Below are 19,616 nucleotides of genomic sequence, written 5' to 3' on the forward strand. Positions count from 1 at the left end.
TATACATATATACACACACACATACATAATACATAAGTACAAATTTATAAATATGTTTACATATTTATAAATAAAATAATTTAGGAATAAATTGCATACTTTTATCTACAATTTTAACCCATGGATAAATAGTTGTAACATCTACGGGTATGAAATGGTGCATCTCTGAACTTACCGCATTGTTTAAATCTTATCTGCCTATTAATTAGAAGAAGACAATTCAACAATTACAGCATTTAACAATAGTTTACCATAAATTTATTCTGTATTTATGAAATAACACTTTTCTATAACTCTAAAGGTGAAATAGATCTTGGTGTATCATTCCAAGCAAAAAAGTTTACAACATCTGTCTCTACAGCAACACACCATTTCATTGTGTTAAACAATCAAGACACTAGACAATAAAAAAATAAGAGAATGAAAGACAGCAAGTGTCTCTCTAAGTTGGACTACTTTGGCCTAGCTAATTTTTATTAGGATGATCATTATACATGTATTTTAACTGTTCAGTGTCTATATAGATAGTTCTAACATGTTTCTCACTGTGGTAACTCAAGCATCTGTAATATCTTCGCAATACCCATGTGTCCCTTCTCTTCTACAGGAAGTGGATTGTAAACCTTTCTTCATGTTTGGTTAATGCCTAAATCTTGATTATTTCTATATTCTTGATCATTTACATAGCTGAAACCTTTATGCAGGTTCTTGTCCTCTTCAGTCTATCCTGTGATGATAAATGCAGCTTTTAAAAACAAACTAACAAAAAAAGCAAACAAAAAACAAAACAAAACAAACAAAAAAAACCACTGTTTGATCACATCACTATAGATTTGTTGAGTATCACCACTGATTCCCTCTTTTTAACTCAAATAGTTTGTCATCATTTTCAAGGCCCTTCATAGTGTATCTCTGTCTTATTCTCCATTGACATGATCACTCCAACCCTCTGGTAACAACTTTCTAACACACTTATGCTGTTCTCAGAAACATCTAACAAATCACTTTCTATTTATTTATTTATTTATGTGATACATGATGCCAATCCCACTTCAAATATACCAGTCTTCAGAAAGTTGCCTAGCATCCTGGCAAAGACGCTTCCAGTTTCTGTACTCCCCAAAAGGTCATGAAATTACTCCATAATTTTATTTATAAATTGCAGCTGTTTCCTATTCTGGCTTTAGAGAAATTGGAAAAAAATATCCATAATGATCTACAGTAAGGTTTCCTAGGCTATCAATCTAGAGTAATACAACTAACAGTAAAATATAGGTAAAATGATAATGTAATTTACATTTTTTTCTTAGTTAATGGAGCTCAAATATTAGTGTCTGGAGACATGAAGGATACATCCTTTGAGACACTATTTTAATATTATTTTGTGGGCAGCATGCTTTGATTTATTGAAAGTAATTTAAGGGCTTTTCAATATTATGTATGTGACAAGTTGCCAAAAGTAGCATGAGAACTAAAGGAAATCCACATCCCCAGAAATGTGTGCACATTGTTTCAGACACAATCCTCCCAAACATTTATTAAAATATCTTCAACAACTTTGCATCTGTAACCTACTTATTTTAATGCTTTGCAGATCTCCAAAATACTATGTATCTTTTTAACAAGTGCACTGAATCTGGAATATTAACTGGATCAGTAAAGTAGAGTAAAACCTACAGTATCTCAATAATATATTTTACACAGAAATTTTAAATACAATTGATAAGACGAACAAAAATAGAGGAGGAAAATATAGTCTTTTATTTACAGACAATAGGTCCTTAAGAATTTCGTTTAAAAATAAATACTCAATTCCATTACAATAACTTTTACAAAGTTGATAATGTGCACATTTTGTTTTTGAGAAAATTAAACTTTCAGTTACATAGTAAAAACACACACGCACACGTGCGCATATACACACACACACATATATGTAATTACAATGTAAAGAGATGAAAAAGCACCTGAATCTATTTAGCTTATTCTTTGTGGGTATTTATAACATATTTACCCAAGAACTACTCAAAGGACTTAAATTTCTGAAAATAATATACTAAACCATACTAATATTCCATTTTGTAGTACATTTTGTGGTATGAAAAGTGCAACATTGAGCTCAATTCAAATGACAGCAAATATATTACTGCTGAGTGTATGTGTTAACATAAAGGCAAAACTATGATTTTATTAAAGCAAATCACATGCAGACACGAGACTAAACCCTGTTGTATCTGTGAAACTTGCTAGGTACACACAGGATATTAATAGCATTACAAGAGAATTTGCCATTTTGCTATGTCTTCAAAGAGAAGTTAGAGAGCCAAAGAGGCCTGTATTTTGATGTTTTTGAGTCAGATGGAGAGAAGAGAGGGAAGAGTACCAACAACAATAATGTTCAACAGTGCAACTATTCAACTCAAATTGATTGGAAAGGAAAACAAAAAAATCTCAAAATAACTAAATAGAAGTCGAAAATCATACTATAATCCTACTAAAAACACTTTATAGAGGCCAACTCTGATTCCCCCCAAAATAATCTTTCTTTATTTTTGCTTCCTGTACATTTGAACATGGCTAAGCTTTTAGCTTTGTACTTCAGAAAGTAATAGCTGAGTGGTATTCTATATGAAATGACAGGTTGTATTTTCAAAATCAAAACACTGAAGTTTAAATCATCTTTTCAAAGAGACTGGGGCACTTAGAAGCCTAAGACTCACTGAATGATTCCAATGTGCTGAAGTTACTTTTGAAAATTAGATGTGGCTTTTTTATGTTGCCCTGTATGATATTAAAATTTTACTCATTCTGCTCTCACAGTACATATGGTTTGCTTGTAGTTTTCCTGGACAGGGGCAGCTTTTGTTCTATACCTGAAAAACAGTGCCATTAAAACAAATACGTATTTTCAAAAAAACTGTAAAAGTACATGCTGCCAGCTACTAGCTGCATATTCACAGCTTTGCTGAGGACTTGTACAAGAAATAGCACTTTTCCTCACTCCTTGTAAACAGTCCTTATCCTTACATGGAGCATGATCTTTATCTTCCTTTGCAAGAGATAACAATGACATTTCAAAACCAGTGCAATATGACAAGAATGCACTTCATTTGATGTATCTTTTCTGAACTTGACACCTGAAAACCCTCTCAAGTTTTTCCCTTTTTCAAGCTATCTGCAGATGAAACTATGCTGATCATGCTACAGTAGCTAGCAGATTAGACCTGTTGAGCATGCACATGGATTATTTAGCCTGGCTAGTACTCAAGGCCCCATAGAAGCTTGTGCAAGACAAGCTGGCTTGATTATCTGATATAAAATCCTATCTGAATTAAAACAAACTAACAAAATCCCAACACTTCAATAGGAAATTTAATGAGGATGGATTTCTTCAAACCAGAATCAAAATCAGCTAGAAAGAGTGAGCTTTGTATATTTTTAATGGCATTTTTACCAGCCTCTTTGTTTTCAGGTATGTTACAGAGTCCTTTTATTTGGCCCATTGATAAGTGAGTGAAAATATGTATAAAACATGCAAAAGACACTCAGATAGAATTCTGATATCACACATACCTTTGGTCTAAAATAGAGCAAAAGCCTTGGTTACATAATTAAACGCACAAGTTCTGCCTCCTACTTAGAGACAGGCTTTCTTGATGTAAAACAATAAGGAACAGAAATGCATGAAACATTGTACTGATTGTCTAACCCTTTGAAACTGAAGCTGTTTAGGTGAATTACTAAGGTTCAATTCATGCTCAGTAAAGCTGAGTAAGTCTTTACTGTGGTTTGGAAGCTAAATGAGCTCTCTTCACCCAATACTTGAGTTTTTCTTGGACATTTAGCAAGTAGTTTTGTAACTATGTGATTTTACTTTTGATAAAACAAGGAGAGTGGGGAATAGGACAGGAGCTCCTCAGGCCAGTTTGTTGAATTAGAACATTACAGGGAATCTTTAAGGAATGATATTCATACCTGAATCTTCTAGTTTCTTTACAGCTTTCCTAAAACACGCTAGACTGTAACACAAAATGAACAACTGGAATGAAAAAGAATCAGAAGAAGGACAGTTTTCATACAGAATGGAAAAACAAAACAAAACAGCAACACAGTTTTGTTCCTTCACCTTCTTGTCAGATTTGAAAGAAGTATAGAACTGTGTGATCTTGCTCTATTTTTTGTATGAAATGGTATATTTCCACCTAGTCTTGAATAAACTCACACCACAAAAGTTTACTCTAAGAAAGTAAAACAAACAAACAAACCAAAAAAAAACAAAAAAAGAACAAAAAACTATAAAAAGAACATGGCTTTTACCCAGTGCATAGTCATTAGCTGCTAATGGAAATACATTCCTTAAACTACAACTGGCTAAGAAATAAGGAGCAGGTGCCATACAATAAATATGTTAATTTGCTGATTATAGATGCTTCAGGCAGCAGGAAAGAGAATCACATTTTCTGATTTCTACACAGTTATGCAGTTTCTGTAACATGTTATCTCTGCATGGTTGCATGGGATGAGCATTTGCCCAGCAACAATGGAATGTATTTACAGCATGCCAAATAAGAAAGTGAAAAATTAGAACTACAAGCTTGATCCTTCTGGGAGAAAGCATATGTATCATTTGGAGTTTTTAATGAGTAATTCACATCACAAAAGATTGACCAAAATTATGCTGCAGATTCTAAAAATGATTAAAAACTTTTCAATGGTGAACAGATATTACAACTCCTCTTCCTTAAAGTCACTGTATCTTAACCTATAAGGATGCTGTATGGTATGCCAGAGTCAATATAGTACATGAATCTGCGGCCGTGTCAATACTCTTTAGGACTTTACGTTTATCAAGTACATTACAATTCATTAGGAGTCACAAAAACATCCCACCCTCATCTTCAGGATTATACAGTGCCCCAGTTAACTTATAACTGCAATGAAAACAATAGTTATCAGTAATGACAAAATCTGGCAGCATCATTTGCCTTAAGCTACAACTACCTGTTTATGATTAAACAAGGCTGAAAACTCAGGTGGTGTGGCTGCTAAATTCTTACCCTTAGGAAAATATGAAGATTCCTGTCAGGGCAATACATGGAAACCTGAAATGCAACTGCCTGTCAGCACCTTGTTAATGGATCTCTCAACAGTTTTCACTGTAGTCAACCTTTTAGCGGTCACAGCACAGTAAAAGAGTAAGAAAATATCCTGTTCATATTAAATTATATGAACAATAAAAAACAAAAATACAGGCACAGAATTAAATTCATATATGAATGTAGAATTTCAGAAAATCCACATAGCCTAATTAAAGAATACATACAAAATTTATTCTATTTTGCAAGAGTCTGCTAGCCTCTACTTTAATCTGGAAATATAACTATGATCTCTTTCCCCTTTGAAAATGTATATCCCTTGACTGCATTTTCCAGTTCCCCTTCCAGCAGCCCCTTGGGCAATCTTGGCTCAGGAAATTGTACTGCAGTGTAACTCCACAGCAGCTGTGGTTTTAGGAGTTGATGGCCAATGGCAAATATTCCATGCAAACAACCTCAACCTCCATCCTCCAAAAGCTAACAGAGCTCCAATTAGCCATTGAAGCAGATCCCACTACAGAAAAGAAATCCGCATCCCATACAGGGACAGCTCAGGATAATCCTCATGACAAGATTCAAAAAGAGATTTTGTTCAGTTCCATGACCCCATAATGTCCTCTACAGATATTTTTATCTGTGGTCTGCAAGAATACTCATATACATAAAATTACTTGTGTATAAGCACTTATAGTAACAGCTTCTATGAAAAGGCTTTCTATTTCCTCAGTATTAGATTGCTGATTTGAGAATCGTTCCCTGCATTATGTTCTACACCACACTGCTTGTGATATTTTAAATTCAAAATCACAACAAAGAGTTGCTTGGATATGAATATTTTTCTTTAAAGATGACAAAATATTATTTTATTGGGTCTTTTGACATACTTCTAGATTTTTCTGTTGAGAGGGACTATGTGATCTGGAAAGTCAATGTACATGGGATTCAGCTTAGCACATCTGAGCTGAGTCCAGTAATTTGCATTAGACTACATCAACCTTTCAGGAAGATTGTCCATCCTGATTTGAAAGCATTGGAGAAGAATGGACAAAACACAACTACCTTTGCTAACTTCTTTCTGTGGTTACCTAGGCTCATTACTAACAGTTTGGAATTTACTTCTGAGTTTATTTTCTCTTCTGTTTTTAACTTTCAGACCTTTTTGTTTGTTTGTTGTTTTTTGTTGTTGTTGTTTTGTGATATTTTTCCTTGCTAGCTCAAAGAGCCACTTAGTTCCTAATATTTTCCCTCTTTGAAGCAACACATTGACTACAATCAAGTTATCTCTTAACATTCTATCTTTACATTTATATGCAAATATATAGGCTTATCTTCATAGGAGAAAAGCCAAAGAGAACTCTCTAGACAGCAAATCCTGAAACACATTATCATAAATTAATAAAGTCTAAAGAAGTTTAGAATGAATAAATAACGAGTGAGATCCATAACAAAATTAAACAAGATCCAGACAAGGCCATGAACAAGCAAAAACTAGATGGATATGATTTCCTGACACTTTAATATTAGCCTGGTGCCTAAGCACAGACTATGGAGCTGGATTTTCAAAAACACATCAGTGCTGTAATGAGATACGTATTTCTTACTTGTTGGGATGTTTCAGAAATTTCACACCCACACAAGATTAAGGCATCATCATATCAATATAAATACAGTCTTCCACTGCTTCATATTCATCAGGTAGGAAAGTTGTTTAGATCAGAGGAAGAAACTGCTACCAATTTACTAGAATATCAGGGCAGTAAGAATCCTGTCCATCATATGGAAAACAGAATATTTTATTCATGTTCTATGTAGAAAAAAATAGACTGGTCAGGGATACCCTGGCTGTTGGAGGAATATCCTCAGCAATTCAGAAATTTTGAAATCCTGTATAAGCTTAATTCTTCCTAGAAGTGCTGATGCTAAATTATTTTTCTCTCTGCTTTCTGAATATTCCAACCACTGGACTTTAATTTCCCATATGTACAGAAACCGAAGAACACACAGTTTCTGTTTTGCTGAAAAAATGTCTAAGTTAAATACAGAAGTATATATATTATTCAAGCTATACACTTACAACCTTAAAATAAAGCACATGGTAAAATACATATCAGTCATGGCAAAACACCTGGGTAGTTCTCATAGAATAATAAAAACACCTTGAAAATATAATTTATACTGTAAAAATATCTCAAAGATGCTAAAAATTCTTTCATTTTACTGTAAGTACTAACATTGTAAATACATTAAACAGCACTTCACAAATTAGAGATTTACTCACCTAAATTGAGTTCTTAATTAGTAAATTAATTCATTAGTAAAATAATTCATTAGCAAACTGATAATCCAGTTTATAAATTAGCAATGTATACATACCATTTTTTGTGTAAGAAGCACCTACTGAGCAACACAGGTTTTAACAGTGCTTTGCTTAACAGACTGTAAGAAGCTTGGCAATAATAGGACAGTAAACAAACAAAGCAAAACAAAAATTCTCAAGACAGATGTACTTTGTGGTCATAGAAGCAAATTCCGTGTTGTGTAGAGGTATTTTAAATTAACTAGCTTGGAAAATGGTAACTGCCTTGCTACAGTTGGTTGGCTTAATTTAGTTCATTCTTTACTTTTACTTCCTTGACAACAATGTAGATATTTACCAGACTTCTGTTCCCTTTTGTCTTTTTATTTTCTTTCTTTTCCCTTTCTGTCCTCCTTGTCTTCACCCCTCAAATTAGAAAGATCGAGGTAAAGTCAGGCACCAAAGTAAATTTAAGCTTAAAACATAACATTTGATGACACTTGATGACCTCAAGATGAATGCTGGTTGATGCCTATTTGTTATGTCTGCAGCACCTAAGCATTTCATAATTTAACAGCTTACACAGTATGTAATATCTGTTAATATCTCTTCTTTAATTCAATTAGTTAAGGTCAGCAAGTATACCATCAGTCATGGTTTGATGACACCTCTGGGTACCTGTCGGGGTTTCAGTGGGATATTTAGCTGATGAATTCTATCCAAGAGTCTTAAAGTCTTGAGTAAGAGAATGAATCAAATGCTCTAGATGCACTTCTTTTCTATTTCAGTTAAAAACAGTGTAACTACTAGTAGACAACTTAAGTCACTGGTGAAATTGTAAGCTAAACCTCCATCTTGAGAGAAAGGTTGCAACAACTGGACATAAGGAAGAAATAATGCCTCTGTGTTACATAAGTTTTGAAGCCTTATGAAAAATAGCCTGAATTCTTAAAACTTTGGCTAGTTAATAATATGAAAAAAAAAAAAAAAGAATTATAAATCTGATCAAGGAATGCTTAACATCAAAATTTTTAATTTTAATCCCTTTTTATATACATTTTTCAACATTTCAAAATGAAAAGTCAGTTTGAACTGAAAAATGAAACTTCACATATAGAAATTTTGAAACAGGCTATTTCAGTAATTTAAAATCTTCTTGCCATAATATATATTTAATTAGAGTTTATAAGATCAATCCTTTTTCACAAACAGTGTTACTCTTGTTGATTAGTATTCCAAATAAATCATTTCATTGAAAAATTCCCAATTAATTCAAATTGCAATATACACTATCTTCGTGATAGAAAACCATATCAAAATTCAACAGTTGTTTGCTTAAAGACTCATCAGAATTGCCTTGCTTGCTCTTGTTCTTTGGTTGTTATAAGCATTATTGCTCCTGTTGTTTATCACTGATAATTTTGGAAATAAATAAATGTACTTTATCTATCTGGAAAAAGACAGAAAACTTGGAATCATAGAACCAAATTTAAATCTTTGTAATTTATTTTTCTGCAATGGGAATAGTGGAACTAAAACTTAGTTTATTTTTGTTGGTCTATTATTGACTGTTTTCATAAGAATTACACTTACACTTCTCAAGTATATCCATAGCAGCTAGAAACTCCAAAACATACCAGGCATTCTTGATTTCCTTATTTTTATGTATGCAAGAATGACGGAGAGACTCCTTTAAGAAACCTGTAATATATGAAATCTTCAAGCTACATCCACCAACAACAGAGCAATGAGTGTTCATTTCTATTGATGAAATTGTCTCATGTGTATCCTTTCTGTTTACTAACTCAAAGGACTAATGCCTTCCCTACGGTATCTTTTGTACTTGGTTCTTTACCTAATTTGTCTTCCTATCCAATTTCAGATACCATTATCATAAAGAAGGGGGATTTCTCTCTTAGGGACAAAAGCAGAAGCATATTTTCTCCGGTTTGTTCTTCCTATTTATAGGCCATTATCATGCTTGTATTTAACTGTCAATTTTCTGTTTTATGTTGAATTAACTTCTGCTTCAAGATCTTTACTTCTAGGAGTCTGAATCCTTAAAATGCAGTAAGAATCTTCAAGTAACAGTGGATGTTCGGTGGATTTTTTTCAGGCTCTGTTACTTCACAGACAATGATTACAATGTTACAGGATGACAGCAAACTCTTATTTCTTCCTTGAGTTTTACTTTTAAAATTGTATTTTATATATATATATATATATATATATATATTCTGGATACATTCTTCATATAAATATAGCATGACAAGACCAGGCTGCAAAATATATGTTAGAGAGAATTATTAATTTTTTAAAAGGAAGCTTTCAATAGAATTGAAAGCCAGAGATTAAATGGCAAGTGTATAGCTTCATGGAGACACAGTTATATTTTAGTTAAATGAATAATAAAGACATCATTTTATGGAATTGGTAGTTTCAATACATACTGAAATAAAAATATACTTCTTAATCATTTTTCTTTTGGAGCTCAGAATTTAGGAAATGTTAGATTAAAACCATAAAAATAATGAATCAGTTATGCCATTGATCATACAGATAAAGAATCCGAAGCTATTCTTTGTCATGTGCAAAATATTGCTTACATTTCAATGTGTGGCATAAGCTGAGGCTTCTATAAAAATATTTATAGTAAAATACAGAATAAATCTATAACTATATTTAATCAATTTTAGAAAGGTGCATCCAATAATCAAGACACTGTAAAATTACTTACTGCTGAAGTAAACAAAAAAATATTATATAATAGTCCTTTGTGAGCGGAATGGCATATTTGCTCTAATCTACACAAAGCCCTGTAAATAACCTACAGGTTGTTAGTCATTACTTAACCCAGCATCCAAAATTCTCAGTTTAGCTTTTCCATATTATTGCATTACATATAGAGTACTTTAAATAACCATTAACAACCAGATGCATTTTAAGCTATGTGAGGAAGAATTACAGAAAATCACTCTGAGTTCCCAAGTAAAAAAACATCTTAGAATTGCTTCCTCTGAAATAAGAAACTCCTTTGAAGGAAGTGAAAAATCTTTAGTGTATTGTCTCAGAATAGATCAGCAAAGCAGAATTCAATAGCTAACATAAGGTGCTCCCTGGGCCACGGGTGTAGCAAAGCATCATGAAAAGTATTAAGACACACTATCATTTTCATCTTTCTTCTCTCAGTTGGCAGTCACATTGGCTTCCTTCTGACGTAGTCTTTCTTTCTGTTTTTTTTAAAAAAAAGTGCTTTATTATCATTCTTTCCTCTAATTTTCCATCTTCTCTCAAGTTGCCATAAGCATTTAGTCTAGAATACTGAGAAGTACTGAATGAGTCACAGCAGATTAGAGTTTTTCTTAATTAAAAAAAAAAAAAAAAGGAAAAAAAAAGAACCCTCCTGCAACACTCAAGGGAGGCTCTCAACCACTGCATTACTTACTGTAGAGAAACACTTGCCCCTTACTGCAGGAAAAGCTTGCTTTAGCTACACAGTTGTCAAATAGAGTGTGCCTTTAAAAATACCCCCACTAATCAGCATCTCTATGAAGACTAGTGCAGCTAGAGAAAACTAGATACATTTCTACTGTGACTCTTAATACCTTCTCTTGTCCAGAATGGTTTCTGCTGACAAAAAGACTCTAATTTAGCATTAGGCAGATTGTGTTGCCTAATGACCTCTTCCTCTTCCCAACAAAGTCAATCATACCTCTGCCGCCTGTCCTGCAATTAATACGCTGTGTTAGGAATGGAAATAATATACCAATTCCTTCATGAACATTTCCTTCTCTTGGTCTCTCACATCCCATAGTTTAAGAAATGTGACTCTAACCTCTTTGCCTTGCATATAGATAAAAAACATTTTTATCTATTCTGTCAATTACTAGTCCTATTTTGTTACCTATGAAAAAAACTAGGAAACAGCAAGGAACAAAATGGGGATTCAATCCCTTCTACCATTATTCGACAGAGCAAACAACATTTTGTAAGGTTTTGAAGAAGACACTTGCCCATTGGGCAAATATATACAGTGAGCCCCAATGTACTACATAGCATGAAAGAAAATACAAGAGACTTTAGTGGCAGAGGGGAAATAACCAGAAAAGCAGCACTCATTGTACTTTGTTATCTCAAACAGCAGAACCATGCTTAGGTTCTAACATCTAAACCATGCTTTCATTTTAATTATTGTAGGGCTTTACTGTAGGGCATAAGCCTAAAGACTTTTCTTTGGGAAGAGTAACAACCTGCAACTTAAACTGTCAAAGCATACTATATCACACTTCAACAAGAACAAAAACCCACCACCATCCTGAATGACAAGAACAGTGTCACAAAAAACATTCTGAATGTCATGCTGAGAAACACATCATACCAGGCTAGCTGTAGGATTGATTTTCTTTGTTTCAACTTTCTTCTCTGCAGTCAACTTGCTTACTGATTGCTGAGCCACTTTAATTCTGAAACAAGATACGTACAAAAGACATCATTAGGTTCAAAGAAATTAAAACTGCTCTGCTTGTTACATACTTTATCTGTAAGAACCATCACCACCAACTTTTTTAGGCACATTAGCCAAACAAAATGCTAATTACTACTCAAAGGCACTTTGTAAAGTACCAAAAAGTAGAACAGAGTACATTTTCAACTGAAGAGAAAATCAAAAGCACAGTTTGTCTGCATTGCTCACTGAAAACCCCACTAGGCAAACAATTTCTCCCTTCTTGCAGGATCTGGGTTTTATGGAATATCTTTCTCACCAAGACAGCTGCAGTATGAAGGCAAGATACTCCTCTGAAAAAAACAAACCACAAGCTAGCTGGCTAGATCTTTTGTATATATAGTATATACTATTTTAGTGGGCCATTTGCCAGGCTACACATTTGATTTCCTTTGAAAACTTTGAAGTGAAAGCATCTGCCAGTTTTTTCCTTAATGTTTTCCTTGTTGCTTTACATGGAATTGCCTGCCCATTCTCACTGATGTGGTGATAGGAGCAGAGGCAATTGAGAAGAGGTTCTTGCCTATGGATAGTTAAGGCAGTCTTGTGTACAGCTACAGACCAGTCTACTAAATGCACTGCTGAGATCAGAGGAAAGAGGATCACGTCTGATTCCATTATTTCTATTCTTGCCTTTTGCTCTTAGGGTCTTGCAGACCCTAAATCCTTTGTTTCTGCTGGGATTCAATGAGAAGAACCCAATCAGAAGTTTTATCAAGAGAAAAAGGAGAAACAGAAGCGGACAAAACAAGTCTTTTTTTAACAAAAGCGGACTTCATTCTCATCTTACAAAGAGGAAAGGGCAGGGGAAGTTGTGCTAAACAGTGATAAAAAGGAAAGAAAATTCCTTGGACTCCTGAGACAGGATCTGGCCAGCTACCAGTGCCTTTAAAATGCTGATGTTCTAGACACCTACTTTACAATTCTATACACAAAATGTAGAGGGAAAGAAGTTGCAAGTCAGTTTTTACAAGCAAGAACTCAGCAACCCAGTTTTCACTACTGCACACAAAATCAGTCTTTTACTATAAACAACACATTTCTTGGCACTCTGGAAGTGAAAAAAATTATTTTCTTCTCTTATTTTTTTCCACTAGTAGAAATAATTGTTATGGCCAGTCAAAAAGTATTTAAAATACCATGTCCAGTTCAAGCTACTTTCGACACACTCAATTTTTGAGGAATTTTGGAACAAAAGCAAAAAGGAAAGTGGATTATAGCTGCAATTACTGATACGTATTTCCTTGCTGTAACACTAGCAGCAAAACAGATTCTGGACATCTTTTTAAAAATACAGAATGTATTCATAAGTTCCTCATTGTGTTTATCAAAGTTCAGTGTTGGAAACTAACATTCCTTGTCTGAGGTATGCATTTTAGAAGCTTCTCCTGGGTAGTTATTGGTGTTGTCTCACTTTTCAGTTCTTAAGAACAGCAGGAAACAGTTACACTACCTTTAAGTAATCTTATTTCCAACTCTGTTTAGCTACAACATTGATTCAAGCTGTAAGTACACCCTCAAATACGCCAATATGAAATTACTATTCTGTACATTTTTAAACATATCTGCACTCTTTTTAGAACATAATTAGTTTTCCCTGTTTCCACAAGTAAACAACTCAACTAAGCTGCAACATACCATTCCATCTTTTTACAGTTTTTTGTTAATCAGTACAGTTTGCTCCTTTATGATAGATGGCAGTGGCCACCAGACAGCATGCCATTCCTCACAGCTAAAAAGTTTATGCAAAGATGATAATGCATTTCAAGTGACAGTATTCAGGTTTAGCACAATCATATGGAGGGATCAATTTCTAAACTCTTCCCTATTTCCACCACATTTTTAGTTTCTATCACATTCTCTTCACTCCTAGGAGTGTTTTCTGAAAATTTTTAAATGTTTAGTGTCTACATTTCATCTGAAGGCAGAATTCTAGGGATTATAAAGTTTTGGACTTGAAAAAAAAATTATGCTCATCACTGATTTAGGCGTAGCTCTGTGTATTTTATTCCTTACTTGCACCACTGCCAGGGAACCTGGAATTTTTTAAATAGAATGAATAGTTTGGAATACAGAATAAAAATAAACCAGCTTACTAACATGATTTGAATCATGTGATATTTGGCTCACAAAAATGACAGACATTATATATTACTCTTTGGTCTCCTAGGGAGTAAAGAAATCACTTCATTAACATATGACTGATAAGATTAGCAGGCATTCTCAGAAACATAAGTGCATAATTTAAGATGAATGTAATTCTTTGGGATTTTAAAAATAAAATTGTTTGGTTTTAACAAAACAGTTAGCTCAGTAATTATATCAGTGAAACACTACAATGCAAAGGTGTCTCATAAATAATAATGATTCTTTGTTACACATGGGTAGGATACCAGGACTGGCTATTGTGTCCAGAAGCACTGTCCTTGAAATGAGAAAAATGAAATGGTTTGAAAACCATCCAAATTCAAAATAATCAATTTGTTTAGCGGCAGAAGTCTAATCTTTGTATTCCTTTCTGTTGTTTCACTTTCATGAAAAAACCTTAGAAATGAACATGTAACTTAAAAACACACAATATCCTTTATACTCATCTAAAAATGAATGTGTGCATTACATTTGACTGACATTGTTACTGAAACAGGTAAGTAAAAATAAACAAATTGCTTAAAAAACAAGTATCTAGCGACTAGAAAATTTTTGCTAATAAAACTTTGGTATGCCTCTTTGCTGTTCACTATTTTTTTGTACTACCTTTCCCTAGCACAAATAAAAATAATTACATGTTTGTATAAATCATTATAGTATAACTTTATTTGAAAAACTTTTCAGGTTTTCAGATTATACTTTCAGAAATATATTAAAATCAAAGGTAAAATTAGAGATAAGGTACAGAGAGAACTACATATAAAGTACAATTGAAAGTATAGAACTAAACTACCAATTATTTTCTGATGTTGTCTTAGACACACATATTATGTCATTAGCCAATGTGCAAACATATCACACAGTATGATACTATTTTCAGTTACTATTATAAAGTTGTTCAAGGTAATAGACACAGTTTATGAAAATTTATATAGATGTAAATTGCTTAACTTCTTACAAAAGTATAACTTCCTCAGCTACTTTTAATTCTTCAGCAACTACTTGTTGAAAGTTGAAGTAAAACAAAAGCTAAGTGACAAAGTCAAAATGTAAGTTAAATAAATATTCTGTTAAATTTCCCTACTTAGTTGTAACTGCAGTTATATTAGATGATAATGAAGGCAACCAATTTTAGCATTGTATACTTTATAGAAATTTGATGAAAAAGAAAATAATTTTTGAAAATAGAAGGAATGCCTTGAAGTCTTGTGTTAAATACAAAGGCCAACAAAATGTCTTAAGAAGACTTTTAAAAACATTACTGAAACATTTACTACAGATGTACTGTACTAATTAGTTTCTTAGTGAAAACGAGTGAGGTTTACAAAATATGGACTTAAAATTGTTACTCACTTTATGCTACTTGAGCTCATTTATTACTTACATGTTACTTGAAACACCACACAGAAGCTGGGAGAAGATGCAGAATTTTACATAGTAAAAGGGCTCCCCAAGGAGGTCGGGAAATCAGTAAGACAGTACAATAACCAGCAGAAAAGACAACAGGTACTAATACATTCTCTAGATTTAGGAAAGTTAAGTTAATATACATGATTAGTCTGAAAAGATTCTCCTCAAGAGCCTCATCCTTGAGAAACGGGAGCAGAATCGAGCTCTGAGACAGAGCTTCACAATTTTCAACATGCAGGCACAGGCTGAGAAACATGAACCAAACATCGCACCAACCACTATGTACCCCCTTCTTCTAAGTTTTTGTTGTGTGAATTAATGTGCATAGGAGCAGCTCACATGAACAGAGCCATGAACACGAGGGAGATTTTAGAGACATGCAAAGGAACAGACTCAACAAAAAGATGTATTTTTTTCCTGTATCAGTATAAAATAGCATAGGAAGACACATTAGCTCGTGTAAAGACTAGCTTGTCTTTACAGACAACAGATGAAGATTTACTTCTGTCAGGGTCATCTCAGTGGAGACTTGCTTTTCTAATGCACGTTTTATAATCTTCTCAAATAGAGTAGGCAATAAAATCATAGATATTCCTCACACATTGTATTTTGGGCAGAATTAATCAGTGAGTGACATAACCTAGGTCTACTTACCATTCCAAGACATTAAACACTAACAGCTTTTGGTGTTCCAATGTGTTTCAGAGTAGAAAAAAAGAAGAATTAAAGAATGCGAGTCCTTTCAGCTTTAGAATCTGATCAGCTGCAATATGGATGCATTCAAAAGAAACACTACTCTCATTCAAGAGTGAGCAAAGGAGGTCAATATACCCTGTGGTGTCAACTGTAATACTGAGCAGGATGGCACAGTACCACATGATATGGAAAACAAAACTGAATGAAGTGATCAAAACGTATTTTTAATTAGGGGAATCATGAGTCCAATATTGTGTATGGATCTTTACTATAATCAGTGTGAATATAATTTATTTTTTTCCTGTCTGTATGTGGCAGGTACTGGCTTACCCTGGAAACTGGATGGAAATCAGGCTTCCTAAATTAGAAGATATAAGTGAGAAATAAAAACATATATATATATATATTTAAATTTAGTTTGTAACTGGGAACATAGTGAACTTATATATAAGCTTGTATTTATAAAATATCTCCCTCATAAGTTCAAGAAAATAGTTTTCCTCCTTACAGGCAAAAATATGATCAAACTTTGATCAATAGGATCTAAGCAGATAAACTCTTGTCTTTTTCACCTGTGCTTCTCATTGAGTCAGACAGCAGAAGGTGTGAGCTGGCCCTTTCTTTGCTCCAAAGCCCACAGTCAGGATACATAAAATCCCTTCTAAGCAAGCCAATTGCTACTCAGGTATGTTCAACCCTTACTGGTGTGTGAAGACAGACAAAATTATCTGTTCCTCTCTCAACTCTTGATGTTCTGGAATAATCCATTCTCCTTGCTGCTATAGCTCCTTCCCTGCAGCTGGTGGATTATGTGGATAGCTGAGGGTTATGAAATAGCTTGGAATCATCACTCCACTTGAGCTTTCCATGACTTAAAGTTCAAAATTCTCCCATAAGACAGTGCTGGCACAGGAATTGTTGTGCAATTCAAATCTTCTGATATGGGTGGAGATGAACAAGCAGGGGCAGCTATGGACAACATCAAGTGTTCAACCTAGAGCCAAGCTGCATACCCACCTCATATCCTTAAACACAGCTAAACAGTGACTCCCTATGAGAGACTAAGAAATATCCCCATAGCTCAAATACCTTTCACATGTTACATTGCCTTACTGCTCTCAGTCATATGATAATTTCTTCATGCAGACCATAAACTAATCCTTAAGTAACAGCACAGCTTCCTGAAAACACTGTAAGCCCATAAAACATGGCAGCCTACATTTCAGTCTTAAAATTATGGAAGATAGATGCCTGTCTATTACCTGGCCTGGCAGATTATTTGATGGAGTCCTTGGTTAGCTTCACAATCAGGAGCCTTCTAACAGACTTTGAAGTTTTAACATTGTCCACTTCTATTATTGTATTGTACAACACAACTGGCCATTCAAACTTTCAGTCAAGCCTTCTGAAAAGAACTTCATCATTATTGATCAAATCTTTAAATTGTATTTAGAATAAGTGTTAACTAATTTAATACATACATAGCAAAATGTATGTTCTTAGTGGAATTTGTGTCCAAAACCTCAAATTGCTAACATACTTGGTTTGCTTCTATTTTTTTTTCTAAATCTACTGACAGTATTTTGATTATCTGTTTACAGGTGAGAAATTTCAGCTCTGTAATCACAAGAAAAAAAAAATCTAATCCTATGCCTTTATGAAAGCTGGTGCTAAAGAAAAATGAAACAATAGGCCAAAAAAGGCTTAAACAGGTCAGATTAAAAATGCACTTCAGTCCATTTGAGCTGCGTACTAGCAAATACCTAGGAGCATGTAAGGACAGCCAAAGCATTCAGTGATAATCCCCAGAATACTTTTGCAGCTGGAAACTCTTTTCACATTTAACAGTCCTTCATAGATTTTTCTAATATGAATTTGTAGTGTCACCATTCAGAAGCAATGCAAACTTTTGACACCTGGGACATCTGGTGACAATGTGTTCAACAGATTAAGTATGCCTACTGTAAAGATGCATCATTGCATTTGGCTTGCACCGGTCACTTGCCAGTTTCATTTGATGCTTTTCAACTGTAGTATTAGATGAGGTATGTAATGACTATTTCCCATTTGCCCTTCATGCCTGTACAGTTCTCTATTGTATCCTTTTCATTAGGTTCTTTTCCAAGCCTATAAATCCCACTTTAAACAGTTCCTTATGCAGAATCTGTTCTTTACCTGATCATTCTTACTCTTCTCTCTCCATATCCTGCTGGAAAGGAAGGGAGCAGAACTACACATAGATAACTGTAGATTTATATAATGATTCAGTAATGTTTTCCGTTTTGTTCTACATTTGTTCCCTAATAACACTTAAAAAGAAACACTGCTTTTCTTTCCAAGAGCAAGAGCCTTAAGGCAGCACCTTGCCAGATCTGCTGTATGGAAACTAGACATTTCTGCTTTGCCACACAGGCCTGTAAATCATAATTGTCTCATTGATTTGTCCTGTAGCTATACTTTAAACTCAGAAGTGTGTAAAATCTTCCTTTTTTTTTTTTTTTTTTTTTTTTTCTCTGTCTGCATTGCTAAACAATTTGGTACAACTTTTTATTAATTCATGTTGCAATTCATCAGCTACTTCAACTCTGCCTTTCTCATACAGAAAAAAGGCTACATTGGCCACCCAGTTTCTACTCAATGCTTATAGAATGTAGCCACATTTTCCTTTTTTCTTCCCTCAACCAGATAAGCAGATTTTATCATAGCTGGATGATGCCCTTTTTTTGCAGAGTTGGACTAATGCTCAGTACAGTGTGTTCTGCCATAGTACACTTTGAGCAAAACAGCTGCAAATCCGCATTCTCACCTTTTTTTATTCATTGTCTTAGGTGTCAGATACATGACATTCAATAGATAAACGTTTTGAGGAAGCGAAAACTGGCAAAAAAAAAAAAAAAAAAAAAAGGATAGAGAAAGAAAGAATATGACTATCCTGGCACTGATGGGAGACTGCTTAGCATTTCTCCCTTTGAGATAAGAACACAGAGAGGTGTCCCAGACTTACCACTGCTCAGCAATATTTAACCTATCACCTCCAACTTGGTAGGCCAGATTCCAAAACTACTCTGAAATATATATGGCATTAATGTTATTGCACTACAGTGATTATATAATGTGTAAGCATCAACAAAATATATGAATGAAAGATTTGTACTCTTTAGAGGTTCCAGACAGGATGTTACCATCTGTGAGATACTATAGGTTACACTAAAGCAACACATTATTGAAAACAACAGGTTTAATTACTTTCCCACTAAAAACACATTAATATGTGCAAGATATGCAGACCTTTAAGTACAAGCGTTAGTACCCCATTAGTACCCAAATCACTTTGGTTCATGCAGCCACAGCCTCTAATGCCAGCATTTTAAATCAGGTTCTAGCTGCCATCTTCAGATACATGGTAAACCTTTATTGCTTAATTTTGGCTCTGGTGCCTTAGAATTTTTGGTATTTTTCAATTACT

The 19,616-nt window shown here is 34.0% G+C and overlaps 1 protein-coding gene across 4 annotated transcripts in view; it reads right to left on the reverse strand.

Moving 5' to 3' along the window:
* Positions 1-1,738: 1,738 nt before the first annotated feature.
* The window catches only part of FMN1 (formin 1), a 191,366-nt gene continuing 173,488 nt past the window's right edge, over positions 1,739-19,616 (reverse strand). For all 4 annotated transcript variants that reach the window (XM_035326848.1, XM_035326849.1, XM_035326846.1 and 1 more), the window contains 2 exons: positions 11,771-11,855; positions 1,739-10,622 (listed from right to left, as the gene is read on the reverse strand). In XM_035326848.1, coding sequence (XP_035182739.1) covers positions 10,578-10,622; positions 11,771-11,855 — 130 coding nt within the window. In that variant the 3' untranslated portion in view covers positions 1,739-10,577. The remainder of the gene's footprint in view (positions 10,623-11,770; positions 11,856-19,616) is intronic.

This window comes from Oxyura jamaicensis, chromosome 5, assembly GCF_011077185.1.
Source record: "Oxyura jamaicensis isolate SHBP4307 breed ruddy duck chromosome 5, BPBGC_Ojam_1.0, whole genome shotgun sequence".
Taxonomy (NCBI): Eukaryota; Metazoa; Chordata; class Aves; order Anseriformes; family Anatidae; genus Oxyura; species Oxyura jamaicensis.